We start from the raw sequence: 23,143 nt of genomic DNA, 5'->3' as shown, positions 1-23,143 counted from the left end.
TTGTGGTGGACTTGACCAGTGCACACGAATGTGTACTTGATCCCTTTGTCCTTCACTTGACTCACATATACATGTGAACAAGAAATTAGTCTTAATTTTCCAAAGATGAAAATTCTCATTCATCATACTATACAACTTGCATGATTCCATGTTTCGGTCCAATTGAAACTTGGCTGATGAGAATCTTTCCTTATTTGGTAAATTTTGACATTACCACAAATGAAAGAATGAAATTCATATTTCCAATATTGCTAGAAACATACAAACATCAAATTTCCATAAATATCATTGCAAGGAGAAATAAAATAAAGTAAAAAAAAATTTAATTTATTTATAAAATGCGGAAAAAACTTTTCCTTACAATGTAACTTTAAATGGAAACTATGCTATTACATATTTCCTAGCAATCTATCATAACTCCTAAGTAGTAGCTCAAGAATCCGATCTTCAACTCATGCAATTGAAATCCATCTTCGCGATCAGATTCAACATACTCTTCCTTTAAGTTTCCTTCCCTTTGCTTGATCCTTCCATACATCAAAATGTATTAAGAATATTCAAATAGGAACTTAAGAGAGTTATATAGTGGACTTACCTAAAGCAGAGTCAAATTTTTTGACTTGATCTTCTCTCAGATCTTTCAGGTAGTTAGGGCAGCTTCGCAACCAATGCCCCTTCCTTTGGCAGTAGAAACATATGGACCCTTTGGGAATGGTACATAAGACTATCTCAGACTTAGCCTTTCTCTTTACCATTTGGTCAACCGAGTTGATTATGGTATATCCCTTTCCATTGGGAAGAGAAAGATTTTCTAGATATCCAATGTTACCATTGTCAATGTCCATGGTATTTTTGGAAGTTGATCTTCTAATCAAATTTTCTTTACCAGTGCTCCAACTCATTTCTGATTCAGCAACACCAAGCAAATAGGTGACTTCATCTCCAAGATGTAAGCACACATAGACCTTGCTTGCCAATATGGCTTTAGTGACCTTGAACTTTATGGGTTAGGGAGAGTAATTGGAGGAGGAGGAGGAGGAAGAGAAGTATGAAACGTGGGAAGATCATAGTTGTCTAAACCAGACATTTATAATGGGAGAAATTCAAGTTAGTTGACTTAAAGTCCTTAATATAACACCCAATATGAAATATTAAGGCTAGGACTCAACACAATATTTTATAACTTGGAAGAGGGATGTCGTAATCCAAGCTATAAAATATTTGGAGGTAGGCGAATGACGATTCATCAATTTCCACCATGAAAAACGAAATAATTTATTAGGTTTTAATTGGACTTGAAACTCCTAGATCTTTTGAGATTCATTGAAATTTTCAATGACATGTTTCAATCTTGATTATGCCCTCTCAAGTTTCGTGACTGGGATGCCGAGGATCACAAAACAAGGTATAAATAACCATGCAAATATACTTGGCACCCTTAATATTTATCACTTAATCAATGTGCCGGTTAACCACCCACGCTCCACCAACCCTATGATAAACATTAAGTTACCCTTTGCCTACCTTGTTAAATCAAGGTTAATGTTCCGGTTAACCACACACGCTCCACTAACGATTTAAGCAAAGTGCAAAATGTAATTTCATGGGTTAGCACCAAATTCACATTTTCCTAAAGCAACTAAGATTGAGAATTTATAAAATGTTTAGTTACTTTATATTTATCATTATACTTATAATGAAGGGAGAGTTATAGTCCTTGTCCTACCCGTTGGACTAACGACCCTCCACCAGTCAAGGAAGCGGTGGGTAAGGGTGGACACCCATTAAACTAACTATTTATAGGCAGTAACCTTATACCTCCCTTATAGACCGGCTTCGTGAATAAGACCTACTAACGGTAAGACTGACTTTGTTCTTATACACACACACAAATATATATATATATATATATATATATATATATATATATATATATATATAATATTAACTTATAATACTATAAAGTATAAGGGTTGAATTTTAACTTTTAAAATTCTAAGAGTTTAACTTGGAATTAAAGTATTCATGAGAGGAAACTTTACAAATTCCTAAACTTGAGGAAAAGTTTTGAACTATTCAAAAACTTTTCAATTCCCTAACTTATGTGTTTAAAGTAGTTTTAATGAAAAAATCTTCAAGTTCCATAGCTTGAGGACAACTTATGGAAGACTTTAAAACATTTAAAAATGAGACTCTCCATTTTCATAACTTATGGAAATCATATGAGTTTTAAGAATCATAAATGTGACTTTTATATAACTTGAGGACAAGTTACAAAAACACATTTTATGAATAACTTTTAGATCAATTTGGATTAAAAACACATTATCACATAATTTTTCTATTAATCTAAGCAAACTCATAAGAATAAGATAATTCAAATCAAACAATCTTTCATGTACTTATCCTAATAATTAAACTAATACAAAACATGAATCTATTAACAATTATATTTTGAATTGGATTATAATGACCATTACCACATCAAAAACAGGCTTATAGGTTCAAAAAGAGCTTAGGGTAAGGATTGTAGTCCAATTCCAGCCTTAAAAGTCGAAAATCTACAAACTGGAAGACCAACTCATCGAGTTCTATAAGGAACTCATCGAGTTCATCCTTAAACACATGAACTCATCGAGTTTTTGGCCAAAACTCATCGAGTTTTTCAGTCTGGGCAGATTTTTGGGTTTGAAAAATAAGTTGCATCAAGTATAAATGAAAACAAGCCTAGGCTATGATACCACTGAAGGGTTTTAGTATACTACAACATCCTATGGTGCACATACAATCCTAAATACATTGGATCTATGTTTTCACTAATTATACATGCAAATGGATTCCAAGACATTAAACCTATAACTAGCATGCATTCTCATATACCATATAAGAGACTAGTTAGAGTAACATACCCTTTTGTGTCGTAGCTTGATTCCATGGAGCTTAAGAGCCTAGTGCCTCAAGTGTGACACCTCAAATGGTTCACACAACACCACCAACAACTTGGAATAACTTGAGAGAGAAGTTCTTATGCTCAAATCGGGAAGCCCTCATGTGTACACACCTTAGTGTTGATTTCTTGAGCCATGTGATCCTTATATATTGTGGTTATTAGGGTTACACCATGTAACTCATGTATTTCCATATTCTTCATGCTTCATGGGTTAAAACCTCCATGGAGTATCTATGGGTTACTCCATGGGTTTAGCCCAACATGAAGAACTATGGATCATAAGCCCACATATATAAGAATGAATGATTTACACAATCAATCCCCATATATTTAATTAGTCTCCTTTTGATCACAAAATTAATTCCAAATTAATTCTTGATCAATACTAATTAAATAATATGATTTCATATTAATATATTAGAACTTATAATATATTAATGAATCATACATATCCTTTTCTCACAAAAGCCTATCCAAATTGTTCTGATGCCATGCAACCTAAATGGACCATGCCAAATCGGGTCAAGTACATACCAATTATAGTTATGTACTTAGACACTAATCCAACACTTTACTCCTTTGCATTGATTAATGGGACCAAAACCTTAAGAAAATCCATAGAAAACACCCAAATTCATGCACGGTCCAAAATAATTCATCAGGATGACATTTTTATGAACAAGGGACCTCCCAAAGGCCAAGATCCAACAATCTAAGCTCTTAGAGTAGCTCATACTCACAAGGATAACTCTAAGGACCAAAATGAACCCAAAATACTCCTTAAACTAGATCTAATACCTAGATTCATCAAGATATAAACTTTATTCCTCAAAAAGTCATATCAGGATGTAACACGCCTAGATCCAAAGTCTACAAGAAATACCACACTTATCCAAGGAGTTCGTTCTTCTTCTATGAATACAAAAAAACATGAAAGACCACCAAAAGCTCAAAACCCACTCAAATGGGGGCTAGGGTTTCATTTCTAGGGTTTAGAGGGATGGACGTTGAAGATAATAGGGTTTAGTGGTGAGTTAAGGAGGTTAAATAGGGTACTAAATTAGGGTTTAGGTCTGACTAGAGTATGCCATGCGTAATTCTGATACGCCCAATGTACTCCAAAGAGCACCCGCGATGCATCTGCTTATTACGGCTAACCTACACCTACGTAGGCCCTATGTACTGGACTTAAAACTAGTACACCCAACATACACTTATGTACGTCCCATGTACTAGGTTGAACCGTATAACCACCAAACTTTTGAAAGCCATAACTTCTCTGTTATAAGTCTGATTCCGACCATCCTTATATCCATGGAAAGGTAATGAGAAGCTCTACACTTATATCAACTCATACTTGCCTTAAAACGTCCCGACAAAAATCCAATGTTCATAAAATCCCGAACTAACACTTTAACAATATACCCTTCAGCTCCAAAACACAAACCGAACTCCCAAATCACCTAAATTACATTACCCACACCCAAATGGGTCTAAATCTCTTTTTTACAAAGGCCATAAGCCTTATGATACTCGATCTTCGGGTCACCGTCACACATTAGGAAACGATTCAGAGCAAGGCGTTACAACATGAGGGCTGTTCCTCTGAGTTTTTTTGTAGAATAAAAACGTTACTTTTAAGTGAAGGCCTAAGCAACAAACAATGTTTGAGGTATTGAGGAAAAATTATGTGAGGCACTGATTTTGACATTTCCCGAGGGTGTTGAGGATTTTGTGGTTTATTGCGATGCATCGATTTTGGGTTTGCGTGTTGTGCTTATGAAGAGGGGTGATATGATTGCATATGCTTCAAGGCAGCAGAAACCTCATGAGGTAAATTATCCTACTCATGATTTGGCCCTGGGCACATTTGTTTTTTTACCTTAAGATTTGGTGTCAGTACTTATATGGAGTTTGGTGCACTATTTTTATGGATCATAAGAGTTTGCATTATCTAATGGATTAGCCTAACCATAATACGAGGCAACATCATTGGTAGATATTCTCAAGGATTATGACTATGAGGTTATTTATTGCCCATTCAAGGCTAATATGGTGGCCGACACTTTGAGTCAGAGGATGATTAGTGCACCTAATCAGGATGTATTTTTTGTTTTGATAGTTCTTTCTCCACTTTTGGATCTCATCAAGGGGCTCATACTGATGTGGTCTTGGAGAATAATCTCAAGAGTGAGAGGATCGCAAGATAGATTTTCGTATTTTACATCGATAGTTAGGGATTATTCATGGTAGGGATTGGGTTTTGTAGTCGGGTAGGCCCCGAATGGTATTGATAGAGGAGACACACAAATACAAATTTTTGATTCATCCTTGTGCAACTAAGATGTACCAAGACTCGATAAACAACTATTGGTGGCCCTTTATGAAGATGGATATAAATTCGTATGTGGAGCCGTGCTTGACTTGTCGAAAAGTCAAGGCCGAACATCAGCAGCCTCACAACAAGTTACAATCATTGGATATCTCATTATGGAAATGGGAGCAGATCAACATGCATTTCATCACCAAAATACTGAAGACTACGAGAGGGTTCGATACGATTTAGTTTATTGTGGATTAGTTAACCAAGAGTGCACACTTCATCGCTATCCAAGAGAGTTCTTCATACTAGAAATTAGTCGACATCTACATTCAAAAGGTGGTTACTCGTCATGGTGCCAATCTTTGTAGTTCCAGATTGGGATGTTAGTTTTACTTCTAGGTTTTGTAAGAGATTTCACGATGAGTTGGGTACTCAGTTGCGTTTCTGCACTACTTATCATCTGCAGACAGACGGTCAGAGCAAGAAGACTATCTAGACCTTAGAGGCTATATTGAGAGCTTGTGTGCTTGATTTTGGTAGGAGTTGGGATTCGTATATTCTTCTAGCTGAGTTATCCTACAACATCATCTACCATGCCAGTATTGATATTCCTTCTTTTGAGTTGCTTTACGGGAGAAAGTATCGGACGATGATATATTGGGGTGATATCGGACAAAGAGTCATGAAGAGCATAGAGATAGTAATCAAGACTATTAGTTTGATTTAACAAGTGAACGGGAGACTTCCAACCATGCAATGTCGAAATAATAGCTATGTAGGTCGGTGTCGATCCGATTTAGAGTTTCAGGTTGGGGATCTCGTGTTGTTGAAGTGCCACCTTGAAAGGGTGTCATAATGTTTTGGAAGCGGGGAAAGTTGGGTCCTCGGCTTATTGGACCTTTTTGAGTGATTTCTCGGGTGGGCAAGGTTGATTACCGATTGGATCTGCTTGAGGAGCTCAACCAGATCCAAGACACTTTTTATGTTTCTTAGCTCCAAAAGTGTTTAGCTGATGAGTCGGTTGTGGTACTGTTGGAAAACATTCAGGTAGACGAGCATCTAAATTATGTGGAAAGACCCACTGCGATCTTGGATAGGAAGACAAAGGGCTTACGCAACAAGGTGATGAACTTGGTGAATGTGCAGTAGCGGCACCAGAAGGGTTCAAAATGGACATATGAACCCGAGGAAGAGATGTGTGAACACTATCCTGAGCTATTTGTTGCATTGGATTTCGATGATGAAATATGATTCAAGTAGGGGAGAATGATATCATCCATTTCCCAGTATGTAATTTAATCTGGTTTTAATTTCCATAATTCACTGAAATCTAAAAAGTTGGAATTAATCGTAATGGATGCGGGGAACCCCTTATAGGGGGTGACACGCCCAAGTCCATGGGTTGAATGATTTATAAGGTTTTTAGGATTATCTAAACACACTTAAGCCTCTATGGTTGGATCATTTGTAGCCTCCATCTCCCTAGAGCGTGTTTCTAGAAACCCTAGTCCATCTCTTTCTATTTTGAGATTGGTTTCACCTAAAGCATTGAACTGTAGAACAAGTGTAGATCCAACAAGTTTGCACCTTTCTTGGACCTTTGTGAGTTTAAAGCTTTAGTCTTTCCTTTTTTTGCTAGATTTTTCTTGTTGTCCATTTTATTCACTTTAGTCCCAATTTGGTGGTGAGCTTGGGGTTGAGATCACTCCAGCTCCTTTTAAACACTCAAGGTTGTTCTATAGAGCATTTGGACTTAGAAAGTTGGTATCTTATGCATGTTCTTTGATCCATGCAAGTTGTGTTTGCATTTTAGGTTTTGATGTTTAAAATTTCGATCTTGTTGGATTGGAGTGCCTTAATGGATAAATTTACAAACTTTATCCATTAATACACCGTTAAGGACCAAATCTGGAAGTTTGGGGGATTGACTTAATGGAATAAGTCATTTTTCCTTAAGAATAAGGCATGAGCTCACATATTTCCCACGCACGATGTGCCTTTCTAATTTATATGTATCACACATGTTTATGTTGGGAAAGTAGACTGTTTTGTCATTTATTGGGCGCAGGGCATCCTTATGAGGTGTAGGGCGCCTGTTTAACCAAGTTGTTGACTTGTTGAATTTTTGACTAAGTTTGTCCTTGGTTCAAACTTTAGGGTTTTAGGCCATGGGTTAAGATTTGACCTTTCATTTAATGTTCAGGTGGTTTGTAGGACCAGTGTATACTTTTCCTGTGAGCTATGGTGTTTTTGTACTTTGACTATGAAGTAAGTTTTCTCACTATACCATGTAGGATGCTAGATGCTTATGAGGCGTAGGGCGCATGTTTAACCAAGTTGTTGACTTGTTGAATTTTTTACTAAGTTTGTCTTTGGTTCAAACTTTAGGGTTTTAGGTCATGAGCTAAGATTTGACCTTTCATTTAATGTTCAGGTGGTTTGTAGGACCAGTGTATACTTTTCCTGTGAGCTATGGTGTTTTTCTGCTTTGATTATGAAGTGAGTTTTCTCACTATACTATGTAGGATGCTAGATGCTTGTTGTCTTTGTACCTCTTGCATGGTTGTTTTTATGTATGTTGGGTGAGGCCCGTTATTATCTTTATTGGGTGAGACCCGAGGCCGAGGCCCGTTTATATATTATTTTGGGCGAGGCCCACTTATATGTTTGTTAGGCTAGGTCTGTTATGGTATGCGGTGTCTTGGGGAAACTTACTAAGCTTTTTGCTTATGGTTTTAAGTTTAATGTTTCAAAATACTTCTAGTTGCATTGGGAAAAGTCTAGCTTGATTGCATCGCATCTACTAGAGATTCCGCACTATCTATTTTATGTTTTACTCTGATGTTTGTTGAGACTACGTTTTATATACTATGATTATCTTTTGATGCAACGGAAATTAATGGTTTTATCTTATTTTAAAATGAAAAAATTTACTCTATATTTTGGGACGTTACAATGTAAAGTTGAAAGGTGAGAATAGACTATGTGATGGACATTGGATGTGTAGTTGCCTATTCATTGCATTTATTATGTTATTATGATGTCCATAATTTATATTATACTTATATGTATTTGATAGTTGATTTCTAAAAATCATAAAGTATGTTGTTATATTTGCGAGTTGCTTTTTATGAAGTTTATAGTACCGTTGTTATTCTAAAACAAGTATCAACCGAATGTTTTAAAGTTGTTTTTGGGGTTTAACCTTGAGATTGATTGATTGCACTCAACCTCTACCCTAAATATGTTAGCCTTGGTTTATCTCACGATGCTTTGCAAACCTTTACTACATTCTATTTTGACATGTACTCAAGTTAGAGGAAGCAGTTATAAATAAGTAGACTTTTGGGCATTTAGAAGACATCATCTTGTCTTTGATATTATGATGATGATTCCTAAGATTTTACACAAAAATGCATTTGAAAGACTTTTGGGACCGTTTATTCCTCAAGCTAAGCTTTTAAAGATGTTTTGAGAACTTTATATTTAAAAGGTGTTGTTTTTGGTTTGTTAAAATATTTTTAAGAGTAAATTACACGAATGGTCCTTATGGTTTGGGTAATTTGCACGTTTGGTCTCTAACTTATTTTTTTAACTCGGAAGGTCCTTACGGTTTGTTTTTGTTACGTGCTTGGTCCCTACAGTTTGTTTTTGTTACGCACTTGGTCCCTGTTTTACCTAAAACGACTATTATTTAAATAAGAAAAAATGGTGAGGTAGGTAAGGTAAGGTGAGTGGGGTGGGGTTGGGGGTGTGTTTAGTTAAATAAATTAAAATATCAAGGGAAAAATAGTATCTTTAGGTAAGACAGGGACCAAGCGCGTAACAAAAACAAACAGTAGGGACCTTCCGAGTTAAAAAAATAAGTTAGGGACCAAACACGCAAATTACCCTAAACCATAGGGACCATCTGTGTAATTTACTCTATTTTTAAACTAGATTTTAATGAAACTCATGCGAGAGATGTTTCACACTGGCATGGAAATATAGCATGTAAAGAATCATTAAAAAAAAGTTTAATTAAAGGACTTAACTATAACCAGAATTCAGGATTAGAATAATCGATTCCCTTGCATTCATTCGATTATGCACTACCCTAAGTTGGTTTTCCTATGGCTTCTTCCCAATGATAGAGATAAAATCATGCTCAGATACTAACGTATTAAATTAAATATTAAAAAAACAAAAATGATAAAAAAAAAAAATCATTTCATGTTTTGGAGGTATTAAATCCAAAAAAAAATCTTATTTTGGACCGGTAGTAGTGCAAGTTGATTTTTTTTGATCTGTCTGTCTGTAGTTTCTCTCTCTCTCTCTCTCTCTCTCTAGATCTCTCTCTCTCTCTCTCTCTCTCTCTCTCTCTCTCTCTCTCTCTCTCTCTCTCTCTCTCTCTCTCTCTCTCTCTCTCTCTCTCTCTCTCTCTCTCTCTCTCTCTCTCTCTCTCCTTAAGAAAATATGATATTTTAAAATTTATAATTATAAAGATCATTCTTACAAATATAACATTGCAAGATAGTCAACTTGGAGGTGCTATAGAGTTAGAATCGCTTTTACCCATCAACACATAATCATATCAAGAATTTCTTCGTTGATTTATGGTGTCATGGTATTGTCCGTTGACTCATTGAATTTTGGAAACCGATTACTGTACAAACAGTGACAATGATTCATGACAACTTTCAATTCCAGCAATACTGAAAATCAACATTTGTCGTCTTGGATGGCTCCTTTCTTCATAGTTAATAGTGCGAGGATTGTAATTATCTTTAAAGACAAAGTGCATTCAATATTGCAAGCAACGTGTTTGATCTTAATTATATCACAGTGAAGACCATAGGCAAAGTTGACTTGCAATACGCTTAAGTATTTACAGACATTACAAGAATTAATCGTGTGACTGTATCAGTTTAAATGTTGATGATGTTCGATCCAAGTTCAATCCTTTCATGTATTCTCACCTTCTTGTCTACAATTCTTTTCTTTTTAGTAACTGGTATTCAGGCACAAGCCAAAATTCTTCCTGGAGATGAAGGCAAGTTTTTAATTAAGTTTGATTCTTCATTTTCTCAAAATAACAGGTGACTTAATCCTTGTTTATGTGTGAATAACACCTCAAATATAAGATAATATGTGAACCTTGACTATTATTTCAAAATGGATAAGATATAAGCAACAGATACCCGAAAGTATTTGATGTTATTTTGCAGTGAATGCGCTTCGTGAAATAGCTAAAGAATTGGGAAAAGAAGATTGGAATTTTGACCTGAACACATGTGATGGAGATCCCAGTTGGAACACAAATGTACAAGATCCAAGTTCTCAGTATAACAACAGTGTTGTTTGTGATTGCTCGTATCCTGGCGGTGTTTGTCACGTTGTTGAGATGTATATATGCAGTTTTGTTTCATTTTTGCTTACTTTAAACGAATCATCTATTATGGTTACATATATAGATCACTCCACTGTTATCCAAACATAAGTTCCTCTCACTGGTATGAATGTGGAATTTGTGTAAACAAAAATTAGAGGCCTAACTTTCCTTTTGAACAGATCTGTGAAGGGGCAGGATCTTGCAGGAGTTCTTCCTCCATCCCTAGCCAAGTTACCAAATATCAAGATAATGTAAAACAAAGTTTTATGTATAAAAAGATACCATGCTTAAATATATCATGATTCATTACAACATGGGTGGCTTGTTGCAGTGATTTATCGTTTAATTACCTAAATGGCACCATACCTCCTCAATGGGCATCAACAAAGCTGAAATTCATGTGAGTTAATTATACACGAATCTCATTTTTCGATCTCTAAGTTCATTGATATCTATAAGAGTTCCAACTTCCTAACGATTAAAACTTACTATAATCCAGATCTGCTACAGCTAATCGCTTGACAGGGAGTATTCCAACATTTTTGGGCAACATAACCTCACTTTTATATCTGTATATTCTCTCTTTCTCTCTCAAATTTTTATGATGATACTTTGTATGTAATGTTATTGCATTCTTCACGTTGGTTTCTGTTTTAAGGATGATAAAATGGATAACAGGGGACTGGAGAACAACATGTTCTTTGGAGCTGTTCCTGCTGAGCTTGGAAAATTAAAAAATTTAGCATCTCTGTAAGACCTTCTTTGTATTGTAGCTTTACTACAAACTTTTTTGATTGTAGCTGCTTTGGTAACTACTGACTAACTGATACATGTTTATTCTCAAATTGTAGGGTCTTGAGTGCTAATAATCTCACTGGTAAATTGCCGGAGGAGCTTAATTCTCTGACCAATTTGATAGAACTGTATGCATAATGCACCCTTCCCAAAAAACATTATAGTATAAATTTTCATGCTATACACTAGCTAGAAATTTATCTTTCCCATTTCGTAGACTCATAACTGCTTCTCAGTTCTCACCTTTGTGCAGCCGGATAAGTAGCAACAACTTCAGTGGGAAAATTCCAAACCTTGGAAACTGCACAAAACTTCAGAAATTGTAAGTTTTTTTATTCAGTATTGCTATTTGTATATCTCCAACTAACAAGTTTTCAACGCCCTCCAAAAAACTAGAATGAAAAAAGAAAATAAAAATACTCATGTCTTCCATGATTAAGACATTAGATACTCACTAACATAACCAAAATGGAGGTGTTGTTTCACAAAATGATCATTTTCGGAAACTATCACAAAATACTCACCCATTTTGTATAATATATTTCCACCAAATTAACAAAAAGTAGTTGCGATTCACTGCAAAGCAATTTCACAAGTTAAAATATTTTTGCCAAGTTCATTTTGCAAAATAATTACTGTATTGTTATAAGATATTGTTCTTCTTTATCTTCATCATATTAAAACCAAAACCCTATATATATATATATATATATATATATATATATATATATATATATATATATATATATATATATATATATATATATATATATATATATATATATATATATATATGCGGTAAGGATGTATATATTCGCAGTCTAGCCTCCACCCAAAGGTAGACGACAGCTTCCACAGATGACTCGGACATATGAAATGAGGACCCTTATTTTTATTAGGTTTTTACAAACTTGACTCATATGTTTTTATTACTATAGTTTAAAAATTAATAAATTATATTATCAAAAATTCATAACCAAAACAGATTCTTCATGTATATAATTAACTAGGTTAAAACCCGTGTAATAGACAGGGTTGATTACTTAAATTAACAATAATAAATGATAAATGACTTAGTATAAAAAATAAATAACAAAATTCAAATACATGTAAATCTATAAAAACTAAGAAATAATATTCACATTGTTTTATCTTCCCTAAAATTTTAGTGACAAACCTAATTATAGAACATTAAATTTCGGATGACTTGTTTGAAAGTACATTGCCAAATGATAGATTCCTAATTATAGCATTGTACTTTGAAAGTACATTGCTATAATTTGGATAACCAAAAGTAAAAGATAACAATTACAACAATGTATTTTCAAAGTACAATGCTATAACTTTTGTAATTAGTCACTATATTAACGTAAAATCACTAAAATAAACAAATATTGAAACCTCTCTTTGAGTTTTTATGTTATTATGTGCAAAAATTATGTAACAAGCTTCAACATTTTGTCAATTTCTACACCGGTTTTTGTGATCAAATTAGTGTGCTCTAATTGAGTTGCATGACCGCCATCCTTTGTTAATGTAGTCTAGTTATCTTCCCATTTAACAAAATCTGTTGTTCCAAGTGTAAGAATTGGTTATGCACAAAATCTGTAGTCTAGTAATCATCAATTATAATGATAGGACTTGGGAGGAAAAAGAAGAATGGAAAATAGCTAAATGATTAATATCTTAAAACTCTAAATACATTAAAACGGAATTTTTTTGGCTTAACCCAATAAGTCAAAAAGAAACAACCACTTGAAATCTCTGGTAACAATTTTGAGCTTACATATATGTATGTGATCAGGAACAGGAAGAAATGATGATACCTTTAGACACCTTAAAGGTGTTCTTCATTTAATTGATGTTGAATCTAAAGAACACATTAACAATTCATAAATAATGTTTTAAAAGATTGATGACATTGCACTTGATCTAAATGGATGTAATCACATAATAAAAATCATCAACCTTATTTATACAAAAAAAGTGACAGTTTTTCCCTTCGACGAAAATGATTAAAACGATAATCTCTAAGGAACAAAAAAGTATTGTTAGCTTTTTTTCCCATGCTTTAATTGATTAAGGATTATACACCCTGAAAACCCAATTACCTTCATCACCAAAATAATTGATGCTGGAACCCAAGAAATCGGTTGAATAATTTCTAAATCTGATACGCTCACATCTCAATCATTGCCTTCATTTAGACCTTTCTAATGAATATATAAATTTACATAACTTCTAAATCAGTAAAAAAACGAAAATAAAAATCATGATTCATAATAAAAATCAAAATGGAGTCGAAGATCCAGATTCATACCTCATATATGCCCAAAGTTAAAATTAATACCCTCAACTTGAAAAAAATTGTGTTATTAGCAATATCAATGCAGTGATTTCAATAACTTGAAAAAAAAATTATGTTATTAGAACCTGTTCTTTGCTGTCAACTTGAAAAAAAAATTGTGTTATTAGCAATATCAATGCAGTGATTTCAATAACAAAAAACAATTAAAAAAAAGCAGTAAGGTCGAAATTGAGTAGGCTAAGCAACAACAACTAACGAAAAAATTTCTTTTTTTTGGACAACTCGTACCTAATGGCTTATTGGTGCAATGCGAAAAGCGTTTTTAAAAAAAATGGAAATGCAATGATAAAAACGGTTAATTTTTAAAGAAATTTAAGATTGCAATGCTAAAACTGGTAAGTTTTTAAAAGGAAAAAGAAACTGTTACCGGTTAGTTTTTCAAGAAAATACAAAGTGCAATGCTAAAATTGGTTAGGTTTTGAAAAAAACAATGAAAGTGCAATGCTTCTATTGGTTAGTTTTCGAAAAAAAAAATGCTTTTATGGACATTCAAAATTGTCAATAGTTGCAACAATAAAAATATAATATGTATAAATTACCAAGATTCAGATTGATTTTGATGTTAGATAACTTCTCTTCTTTGTAGGCTCCACTTCATTGTCACATTGAACTCCTGAATTCCACTACCATCCTCTACATAAATATATAAATCATTAAATTCAAATTGATTTTGGTGATTTTATAGCATTTGAACATAACTGTAACTTACTTTGATGTTAATTTACCTGAAAAAAGAAGAGAATACCCAGATTAAAATACCAAAGTTTTGCTAGAGTGTATATTGGCATTAACCCATCTTCCCCATGTTGTCAAGGCTTTACCAAAAGTTGTCACCGCAAAACTGGAAGACTGGACCTCCATTGCACACAGACCACACAAGACTCGTGGCAGCAACACTGTTGATTTTCTTGTCCTTCTAATAGCTGCACAACTAACAAAATTCTAAATCAGTAACCTGGTAAAAGTCAACGATAACAGAAGAGAGAATGAGGAGGGGTCAGATTTTATGTCTGAAAGACAAATTATTTTCACACCCAAATGACGATTGTTGTGACCTACAAATCGCAATTGTTGTGACCCAGACGAAAACCCACATGCAAAATACTATCTTCCTTCACTCTATATATCGGTTATTCTATTCCAGTCAATGAAAACACAAAATCGATTGCAATCCTTTCTGCCTCTTTCCTGTGGTCGCACAAGCCAAACAAATCAAAAGACATGTGATCAGAAGGTGGGATTCATAGAGGAAAAACAAATTAATACCAACAAACGGTGGAACCGGCAGGTAATACTAATTTTAGAGAGATTAAGAAGTGTTTCAACATGCCTGCTATCTTTTCTCTCACCCGTCTTGCTATCAACAATTGTTAACTTTTTCGTGTGAGGCTTGCAAAAATAGCTTTACAATCCAATTCAGCTTACTTCTGTAAACAAAAACATTAACAAAGATTTATCTGAAGGCAAATTACACAACAAAAACCACAAATTCAATTTCGATAAGCCCTAAAAATAGATAAATAAAGAAATCCTATTAACCCTTAGCCACAAAAGCAAATAAGACAAAATTAAGAGGAACACGGGATTCAATTCTGGTGCCAGGAGTGATTTCCTCTTATCATAACAATAAAAGATCATATATAGAAACTATCGTGTATAAGATTGAACTTTGAAGAGTGGAAGAAAATCACTTACACACAAAGTGAAGAAGTGGAGGAAGATTCGCAGAGCCACACATGAAGTGGAGAAAGGAAACGAACTAAAACCTGGTTTACAGAGAAAGAGAATTAGAGAAGGATGACAGTGAAGCGGCAATCGCAAGAGAAGAATAGGCCTTTTTTTCAAAAACGTGGAGACTCTACCCATAAAAAGCTCAAAATGGAGTCGAAGATCCAGATTCATACCTCATATATGCCCAAAGTTAAAATTAATACCCTCAAACCACTATTAACTGGATCTCAGGGAAGATAACCCAAATCTCCATGAAGATTAAAAGGTTTTGTTGATCGAAAAAAAGTTAACAGAAGATTGTTGGCAGCGATGAATACCATCCAAAACCCTAAACTTTCGTCGAGAGAAGATTGTTTGCCTATAAGAAGTCAGCATATCAAATACCTATTTACAAGCAGAGTATATCGTTGATTGATTCTAGATTTTAGGAAAAAATTAGAGTACAGAGACGAAAAAATAGGCAAACTGAATTGCGCCGATTCAATTTGAAGTGAAGGGCATTTACGTAAATTGAGCTGAAGAAAAGAAGCGGGAAAACTTTATTTTAGGGGCCTGGGAGACCGACACGTGGCACGATTCTACTTATTTATTAGGATAGGATTATCCAATTATACATTGAAATAATCCTTTTATTAAATGAAAAAATTACATTAAACACACATCACCAACACTATATTTAGTGTTGGGTTAGAGCAACTTAACACCATATGTTAGTGTGGTGTTGGAGATGGTACTTCGATTAGTTATTTGATCATTCTTTTTTTGCTTACTGCCATTATTTCTATCTTCTATCCTCAGAGAGATCCAAGGTAGTGGTCTAGAAGGACCAATACCTGAAAGTCTTTCCTTCTTGAGAAATTTAACAGAACTGTAAGTTAAACATATACTCCCTCCATAGGATCTTCAGTTCTTTCTATTCATGCAGTAAGTACTAATCAACATATCTTTATGTGATGTGTGCAGACGAATTTTTGATTTAAGTGGAGAGGGCTCACGTTTTCCAAATCTGAGTAGGTTGACAAGCTTGAATAAGTTGTAAGTTATAGGGTGTAGAAATCTACTAACAAGACTTTAATTTCAAAACTGGTACCTTCATAAACTTTGGTGGATGTTGCAGGATGTTGAGAAGCTGTAATATAACTGGGAGTATTCCTGGTTATATATCGCAAATGTTCAATTTGAGACATCTGTAAGTCCTCTCTCTTCAGACCATATCTGTTTGCAGTATCTTATATTTCTACATGTAAAGCTTCTTTGATTTTCTATTTAAATTTCCTGAAGTATTCTCTCTATCTATTTTCATATACTTACACAGAGATCTCAGTTTCAACAATCTGAATGGTGGTATACCAGATCTTAGTGAACTGAATCTTGAAAAAATGTAAGAAAGATATGCATTTACTTTTTCCCTGTATGATTTTCTTCAAAACTATTATTTCTCTTGATTGCAGAATCATATATGTTTGCAGTAGTATTCTACTCTTGAGTTTCTTTGATTTAGTGAAATGACTTGACTAGGTATCTGACTGGTAACTCCCTAGACAACAGTTTTCCTACATGGATCACCGGTAATCTGTATGTTTTTTTGACCCTCATTTTCATAATAAATTTTCTTAGAAGATGGTGTTTGTTATAGTTCATAGGCATTTACTGTAATGCAGTGTAGTAGATCTTTCCTACAATAACTTCAGTAAAAACACGGTACCACGAGTTTGTGGTGAATCACTGTAAGTTTTAAAAACTCTAATATTCCTTTCATGCACACATCTAAATTAAACTTAAAGTTTTATTTCCTTTATTAGGAACTTATTCAGAAGCTACTCTAGTGGGAATGACTCGTAAGATTATAACCCTACCATTATTCTTTAAAATGAACAGAAATTATATATAATAAGAGGCATCTGATGTTTGGTTTGATGCAGAGACCTTGGGAAATGCCTTAGCACCCGTCCTTGCTTAAAGGGTGAGCAACATGCATCCTTATAATGTTTTATTTCCATAAAAAATGAATGGAACTCGTTTGATTTATTTTATATTTCTCTAGACTACTATTCAGTTCATATAAATTGTGGAGGGCCACGAGTTACCATTGGAAACAAGACTTATGAAGCAGATGAAGATTCAGGTGGACCTGCAAATTTTGTTCCTTCAAGTGATCATTGGGGATATAGTAACACAGGAAGCATGTGGTCTGCGAATGACAGTGTTGCAAATTATATCGAAACTAATGCATCTATACTCACTATGAATGGCTATGAACTTTATACGAAGGCTCGCCACACGCTCCTGTCTCTCACTTACTATGGTCGTTGCTTAGCAAATGGAAAGTATACTGTGACTCTGCATTTTGCTGAGATAGTTTTCAGAGATAAACAATCTTACCAGAGTCTTGGAAGACGTGTTTTTGATGTTTATGTTCAGGTTGAATATTCTTTTTTTGCTAAACTTTCACAAGTGGACAATTTTCATACTCAAAATAGATCTATGATATATTTGTATAAGTCCTGTTCGTGAAGGTTTCCCATTTGATCTCCAAATTCAATGACATTTTTACTTAATAATCAACAAGAATGAATGGTGCAGTTCCTTTAGTTTTTGTATTGTTGTATTTTTATTTGTTCTTTTCTCCTTTTTGCAGGGTGTAAACATATTGAAGAATTTTGATATCAAGATTGAAGCAGGCGGGGTTGTTAAGGAAGTATATAAAACCTTAAAAGGCATACGTGTTACTAATAAAACATTAGAAATCCGGTTCCAGTATGCTGGAAAAGGTACAACAGCTGTTCCAATTAGAGGAGTGTATGGCCCTTTGATATCTGCCATTTCTATGGAGGCTGGTATGTATATTCTCCACATATTTTATATTCTGCCATACAACTCTAATTTACAGGAATTACAATTAAATACATAATAAACTACATAAATAATATTTTGACTAATACGCCCCCACAGAGCATGCGGAAGAATGCGAAGACTAGTCTTGAATCTCTGAAACAAAGCTCTAGGTTGACCTTTAGTGAAAATGTTTATGATTGTCATATACTATGTGTGGTTTATGATTGTCATTTCTATTATAAAAATAATCTATTGATAATCTCTTCAAGTGACTTACTGTTACTAATATATATTGTTTTCATTAGAGTTCAAGCCTCCAGCTCATGGCAAAAAATATACATTTGTCATCATTGGAGCGGTGGCTGCATTGTTGTGCCTCAGTCTCATAGTTCTTGGCATCGCATGGAAGAGGGGTTATATGGGGGACCAAAATTCAAGAGAAAAAGGTGTTTGATTACTAGTTAATTAAACTTTTGCCATGTACTTGTTTAATTGTAGTTTGTGAAGTACATTTATTTCTTTGGTAAAATATTGTTTGCTTGTAGACCTAAGAGGATTGGATCTGCAGACTGGTGCATTCACATATAGACAAATCAAGGCTGCCACTGACAAGTTTGCTGATTCAAATAAACTTGGGGAGGGTGGTTTTGGGTCGGTTTACATGGTAACATTGTAACATGCATTAAATTTTCTTTTTGACAATTCGCATTGTGAAAAATCTACAGAAGTTCACTTGGAACGTTTTCTGATGTAAAAATATAAAATATGAAAGAAAATATTAATTATATTGAGAATACATCTACTTCATTATCTAATTCATCAATTACAGGGTACCCTATTAGATGGAACTCCAATTGCTGTGAAGAAACTCTCTTCGAAATCAAAGCAAGGAAATCGTGAATTTGTGAATGAAATAGGCATGATAGCTGGTATACAACACCCAAATGTTGTAAGGCTATATGGCTGTTGTGTGGAAGGCAACCACCTACTACTTGTTTATGAGTACATGGAGAATAATTCTCTAGCACATGCGCTATTTGGTATTCTCCTTTCCTTCTACTTCTTAAGTAGCAACTCCCTCCACCCCCTTAGAATTTTGACTTTTATATTCCACTTTGTACATTAAATATGCAATCACTAGTCAAATTTGTAAAATAGTAAAATATTGTTTAGTTGAGATTTTCAACTCATTTAATTATTAAATAGGTCGACCCACTCAACCCATTTAATCAAATAAGTTGTGTTAGGTTTAAAACTTGTGAATTGTTTCCAGCCTGCCAATGCATTCAAATACATATTTATTGTTATTTTGTATACTATTTTTATCTTATAAATTATAAAATACAAAAGCAAAACTCCAAACTCTTAGAAATTTCGAATGTTGTGTCGATAATCAAGTTGTAGTTATATACTTATATATTTATCTGAAAGTTTGAACAATTATTTGGGTTTGTTACTATTTTAACTAAAAGAGTCAATCTAACATTTTCTTCTAAACTTTGAAACTTAAATGAGTCAATCTAGAGCAATCCATTTATCTAACAGATTGGGTTGAGAAAAAAAAAATGGGTCAACTTGATCAGGTCAATCCTTTTATCTAGGGATCTGGTTGAGCTGGAAATCTCAAAAGTTTAATTAAACAACTTGGGGTGCATCGGATGAAAATCTCAACCTGTTTGTTTGAAAATAAACAGGTCAACCTGCATGCACCCACCCAACATGGCCCATTTCCTGTTTCACCAAAACCAACAACATGAATATTATAATAACGATAGGTAGTTATAGGTTTGAGCATTTGCAAAATAACGAAATGTTACATATTAAATTGGACATCCCGAAGTGTAAACTATGTTGTCTTTATTTCCACAAAGGGAGTCTATCTTCCATTTACAACAAATTTCTAAATTTAAGATTTAAAATGAATTTATAAAATATCAGAGCACAATAACTCTAAGTTGGAAAGTGATTGGCCTACAAGACAAAGAATTTGTGTTGGCATTGCAAAAGGCTTGACATTCCTTCACGAGGATTCGGTGCTCAAAATGGTTCATAGGGACATCAAGGCTTCAAATGTACTCTTGGATGCTGACCTTACACCAAAGATCTCAGATTTTGGTTTGGCCAAACTTGATGAAGAAAAAAACACTCACATTACCACTAGAGTTGCTGGAACTATGTGAGTAGTTGTCTTGTTGTTCCTTTTCTTATATTGTAACGCTTATTTTACTTTTAATTATTCATTTGCTCAATTTGCTTTTGGTACTCACAGAGGATATATGGCACCAGAATATGCATTATGGGGCTACTTAAGCTACAAAGCAGATGTATACAGTTTTGGGGTTCTTGCTCTAGAAATTGTTGCAGGAGAAAATAATATTAAATATCGGCCAACTGAAGATTATTTTTGTCTTCTTGATTGGGTAATTAAACCTGTTTATAAAAGAACTATAGATCGATTTTTCCCCACAAATCCCAACTTATTGACTTATCTATTTCTCCTTTCTAAGGCCGTTGTTCTGAAACAAAAGGGGAGTTTGATAGACTTGGTGGATCCAAGATTGGGCTCCGGATTCAACAAAAAAGAGGCAGTGAGGATGATCAAAATTGCTCTATTATGCACTAATAAGTCCCCAGCTCTTAGGCCTACCATGTCTGAAGTAGTTAATATGCTTGAGGGTCGTATCAAAATCAAGGAACCTAACATGAAAGTAATTACGTCTGAAGAGGAGATTGTGATTGGAGAAATTGGACGGACGTTTAAAGAGATGAAACCCCATGAGTCTGTTCAAACAGTGATTTCTATTGAGGCAACAGCTTCCAGCTCAAACAGCCGGCCTGTATCCCAATAGTAAAAAATTCTGAAAAATGTTGACATGTACTAGAGTAAGCATTAGTATCATAGTCAAGTTCTTTATACTAATATAAATGAGATGTTTATATTTCATTTTAAGGATTTTAAATATCTTGCTGTGACACTAATACAGTATATTTGAAGCATATAGTTGTATACATGTGTGCATAGAAACAGTCTTTTTGAAAAAAATTGTTTGATACATTTCATCAAATCTTGGTTGGTTGTACAAGAAATTTGCCTTCAGAGGGGGTGAGTGTCTGAGTGGGTGATGTGTTAAATTGTTAATGGTTGATGGTGGTGGTTATTATGTTCACAGTGAAGATGGTGTGAGCGACGGTGCTGTTAGCAATGGTTCCAGTGGGGGTATAGGTGGGTCCTACCTGAAAATAAAAAAATAAATAAGAAAAATTATTACAAAAACAAAACTATCGGGTGTCAACTTTAGGGACCAAGTCTTTTCTTTTCTTTTCTTTCTCTTTTTCTATGCTAATAAATAAGTATCTTTTGTGACACGTGTCACTCTATTAGCCTTTCTCATAAAATTTTCCCGCTTACGTATATGGTCATCAACTCTATCAATTCTTATTCCATTCATTTAGATAACACACATCCCATAAAATCAACAACTAAATCATAGACAATAATAAAATCAGCAACATACTCGCAGAAAATCTTGGTTCCATAATTATGTATTGCCGATTTATCAAATGAATCCCTATCACACCCATCTCATTTGAATTCAAAATTCGAAACCACCTCTCTCTTTTCTATTAATCTTTTTTTTCTCTACAAGAAGATTGGGCAATAGCTAAAGTTTTGAAAACAAGAATGCAAAACAAATAACCAAAATAACTCTTTGATTAATTGGAAAATCACTCAAAACCAATGTTTTTACAATCTATTCTCATAATCATAAACTCGATTATGGACACGTATATATAGCCTAACATACCAACTTGTATTAGACTAGGAAACTTATGACCAACTTGCCATAAACTAAACTTTCCATAAATTAGATTGCTTGGAACCCAAGACTTAGGATTCCAACAATCACCCCCGAATCTCTAAGTCCTTCTAGAGAATTCTTCAACCCAATCAATATCATATTATCTCTTTTCACCACCCCAACGTCTTTATCAAGCTTGTTCTGAGAGCAACTTTCCACCTAACAACAAGACTAGGTCACGACCACATTTACCGTCTTCCGTCACTCGCAAAACGAACCGAATCAAAGTCACCCGCTTTGACGTTTTCTCGTCCATTTATTTTGTGCATCCAGTTGGTCTCTCTCTACCTTAGAACCAACCGGATCAAGAAAAACCGAGGTTGCTGTTGAGATGCTTCAACTCGTAATCAAAAACAATCTACACCCCCTTAAAACGAACCCGGTTCCCGCTACGTCTGCCCCATAGCGAAAGGCTACGGTATTCTTGAAACCGACTCTCAAACCGGCACAGTGTTCACCTCGCTCTGATACCAATTAAAGAGGTAATTGCATAAACTCGCAAAATTTATTATTGAAGAAAACTATCTCAAAAACTCCAATTTTATTACAGGATCCTATCTCATTATATACTACACAAAACACAATAGAATATAACTAGGATTCTGTTATAGGAACGTCTACACTTTCCTAATATATGTTTCCTTATGACTCAAGGACTCTAGAACTTGGACAGCACTCCAAGTAACTGTGATCTGGACCAAACACGCATAACTCGCCACATTGGACTCAGATATTCACCAACAATAGTGGCGACACGTGTCGCCGCTAAAGGGTGGGCGTGTCGCCGCTAATACCTTTAGCGGTGACATGTCGCTGCAAATGCGTCGCCGGTATTGTTTCGGCGCTAATACGATAAATGTCGCCGCTAATACTTGTTGTCGCCGCTAATACCTCGCGTCGCTGCTAATAC

General features: G+C 34.5%; 1 protein-coding gene across 3 annotated transcripts; it reads left to right on the top strand.

Annotated features, from left to right (window-relative positions):
- The first annotated feature begins 9,806 nt into the window (after positions 1-9,806).
- LOC145041753 (putative LRR receptor-like serine/threonine-protein kinase At1g07650) lies at positions 9,807-21,382 on the top strand. 3 transcript variants are annotated; one of them, XM_078989921.1, is made up of 24 exons: positions 9,828-10,305; positions 10,481-10,658; positions 10,824-10,895; positions 10,976-11,044; positions 11,144-11,215; positions 11,323-11,394; positions 11,496-11,567; positions 11,693-11,761; positions 16,337-16,408; positions 16,502-16,573; positions 16,656-16,727; positions 16,854-16,919; positions 17,057-17,113; positions 17,200-17,265; positions 17,341-17,376; positions 17,461-17,501; positions 17,583-17,959; positions 18,177-18,375; positions 18,679-18,819; positions 18,919-19,037; positions 19,203-19,413; positions 20,312-20,549; positions 20,643-20,793; positions 20,881-21,382. In XM_078989921.1, the coding sequence occupies exons 1-24, from the start codon at positions 10,185-10,187 to the stop codon at positions 21,220-21,222; spliced, it is 2,985 nt and encodes a 994-aa protein (XP_078846047.1). In that variant the 5' UTR covers positions 9,828-10,184; the 3' UTR covers positions 21,223-21,382. The 3 variants fall into 3 exon arrangements, with proteins under 3 accessions (XP_078846049.1, XP_078846047.1, XP_078846048.1); XM_078989922.1 differs by lacking the exon at positions 16,337-16,408 and having other exon boundaries at positions 9,829-10,305; XM_078989923.1 differs by lacking the exons at positions 20,312-20,549; positions 20,643-20,793; positions 20,881-21,382 and adding an exon at positions 20,068-20,305 and having other exon boundaries at positions 9,807-10,305.
- The last annotated feature ends 1,761 nt before the right edge of the window (positions 21,383-23,143 follow it).

Source organism: Lactuca saligna, chromosome 4, assembly GCF_052625555.1.
Source record: "Lactuca saligna cultivar CGN05327 chromosome 4, ASM5262555v1, whole genome shotgun sequence".
In the NCBI taxonomy this organism is placed as follows: domain Eukaryota; kingdom Viridiplantae; phylum Streptophyta; class Magnoliopsida; order Asterales; family Asteraceae; genus Lactuca; species Lactuca saligna.
The sequence above is the reverse complement of the archived record's forward strand: the minus strand, read 5'-3'. Positions and strand labels throughout refer to the sequence as shown.

What these genes read in the sequence shown, in the direction of transcription:
- LOC145041753 (XM_078989921.1), top strand. Translation starts at nt 10,185, where the DNA reads ATGTTGATGATGTTCGATCCAAGTTCAATCCTTTCATGTATTCTCACC. An exon ending in ATGTTCAATTTGAGACATCT is followed by an intron (nt 16,728 to 16,853) that starts GTAAGTCCTCTC and finishes ATACTTACACAG; the next exon opens with AGATCTCAGTTTCAACAATC. An exon ending in ACTAGAGTTGCTGGAACTAT is followed by an intron (nt 20,550 to 20,642) that starts GTGAGTAGTTGT and finishes TGGTACTCACAG; the next exon opens with AGGATATATGGCACCAGAAT.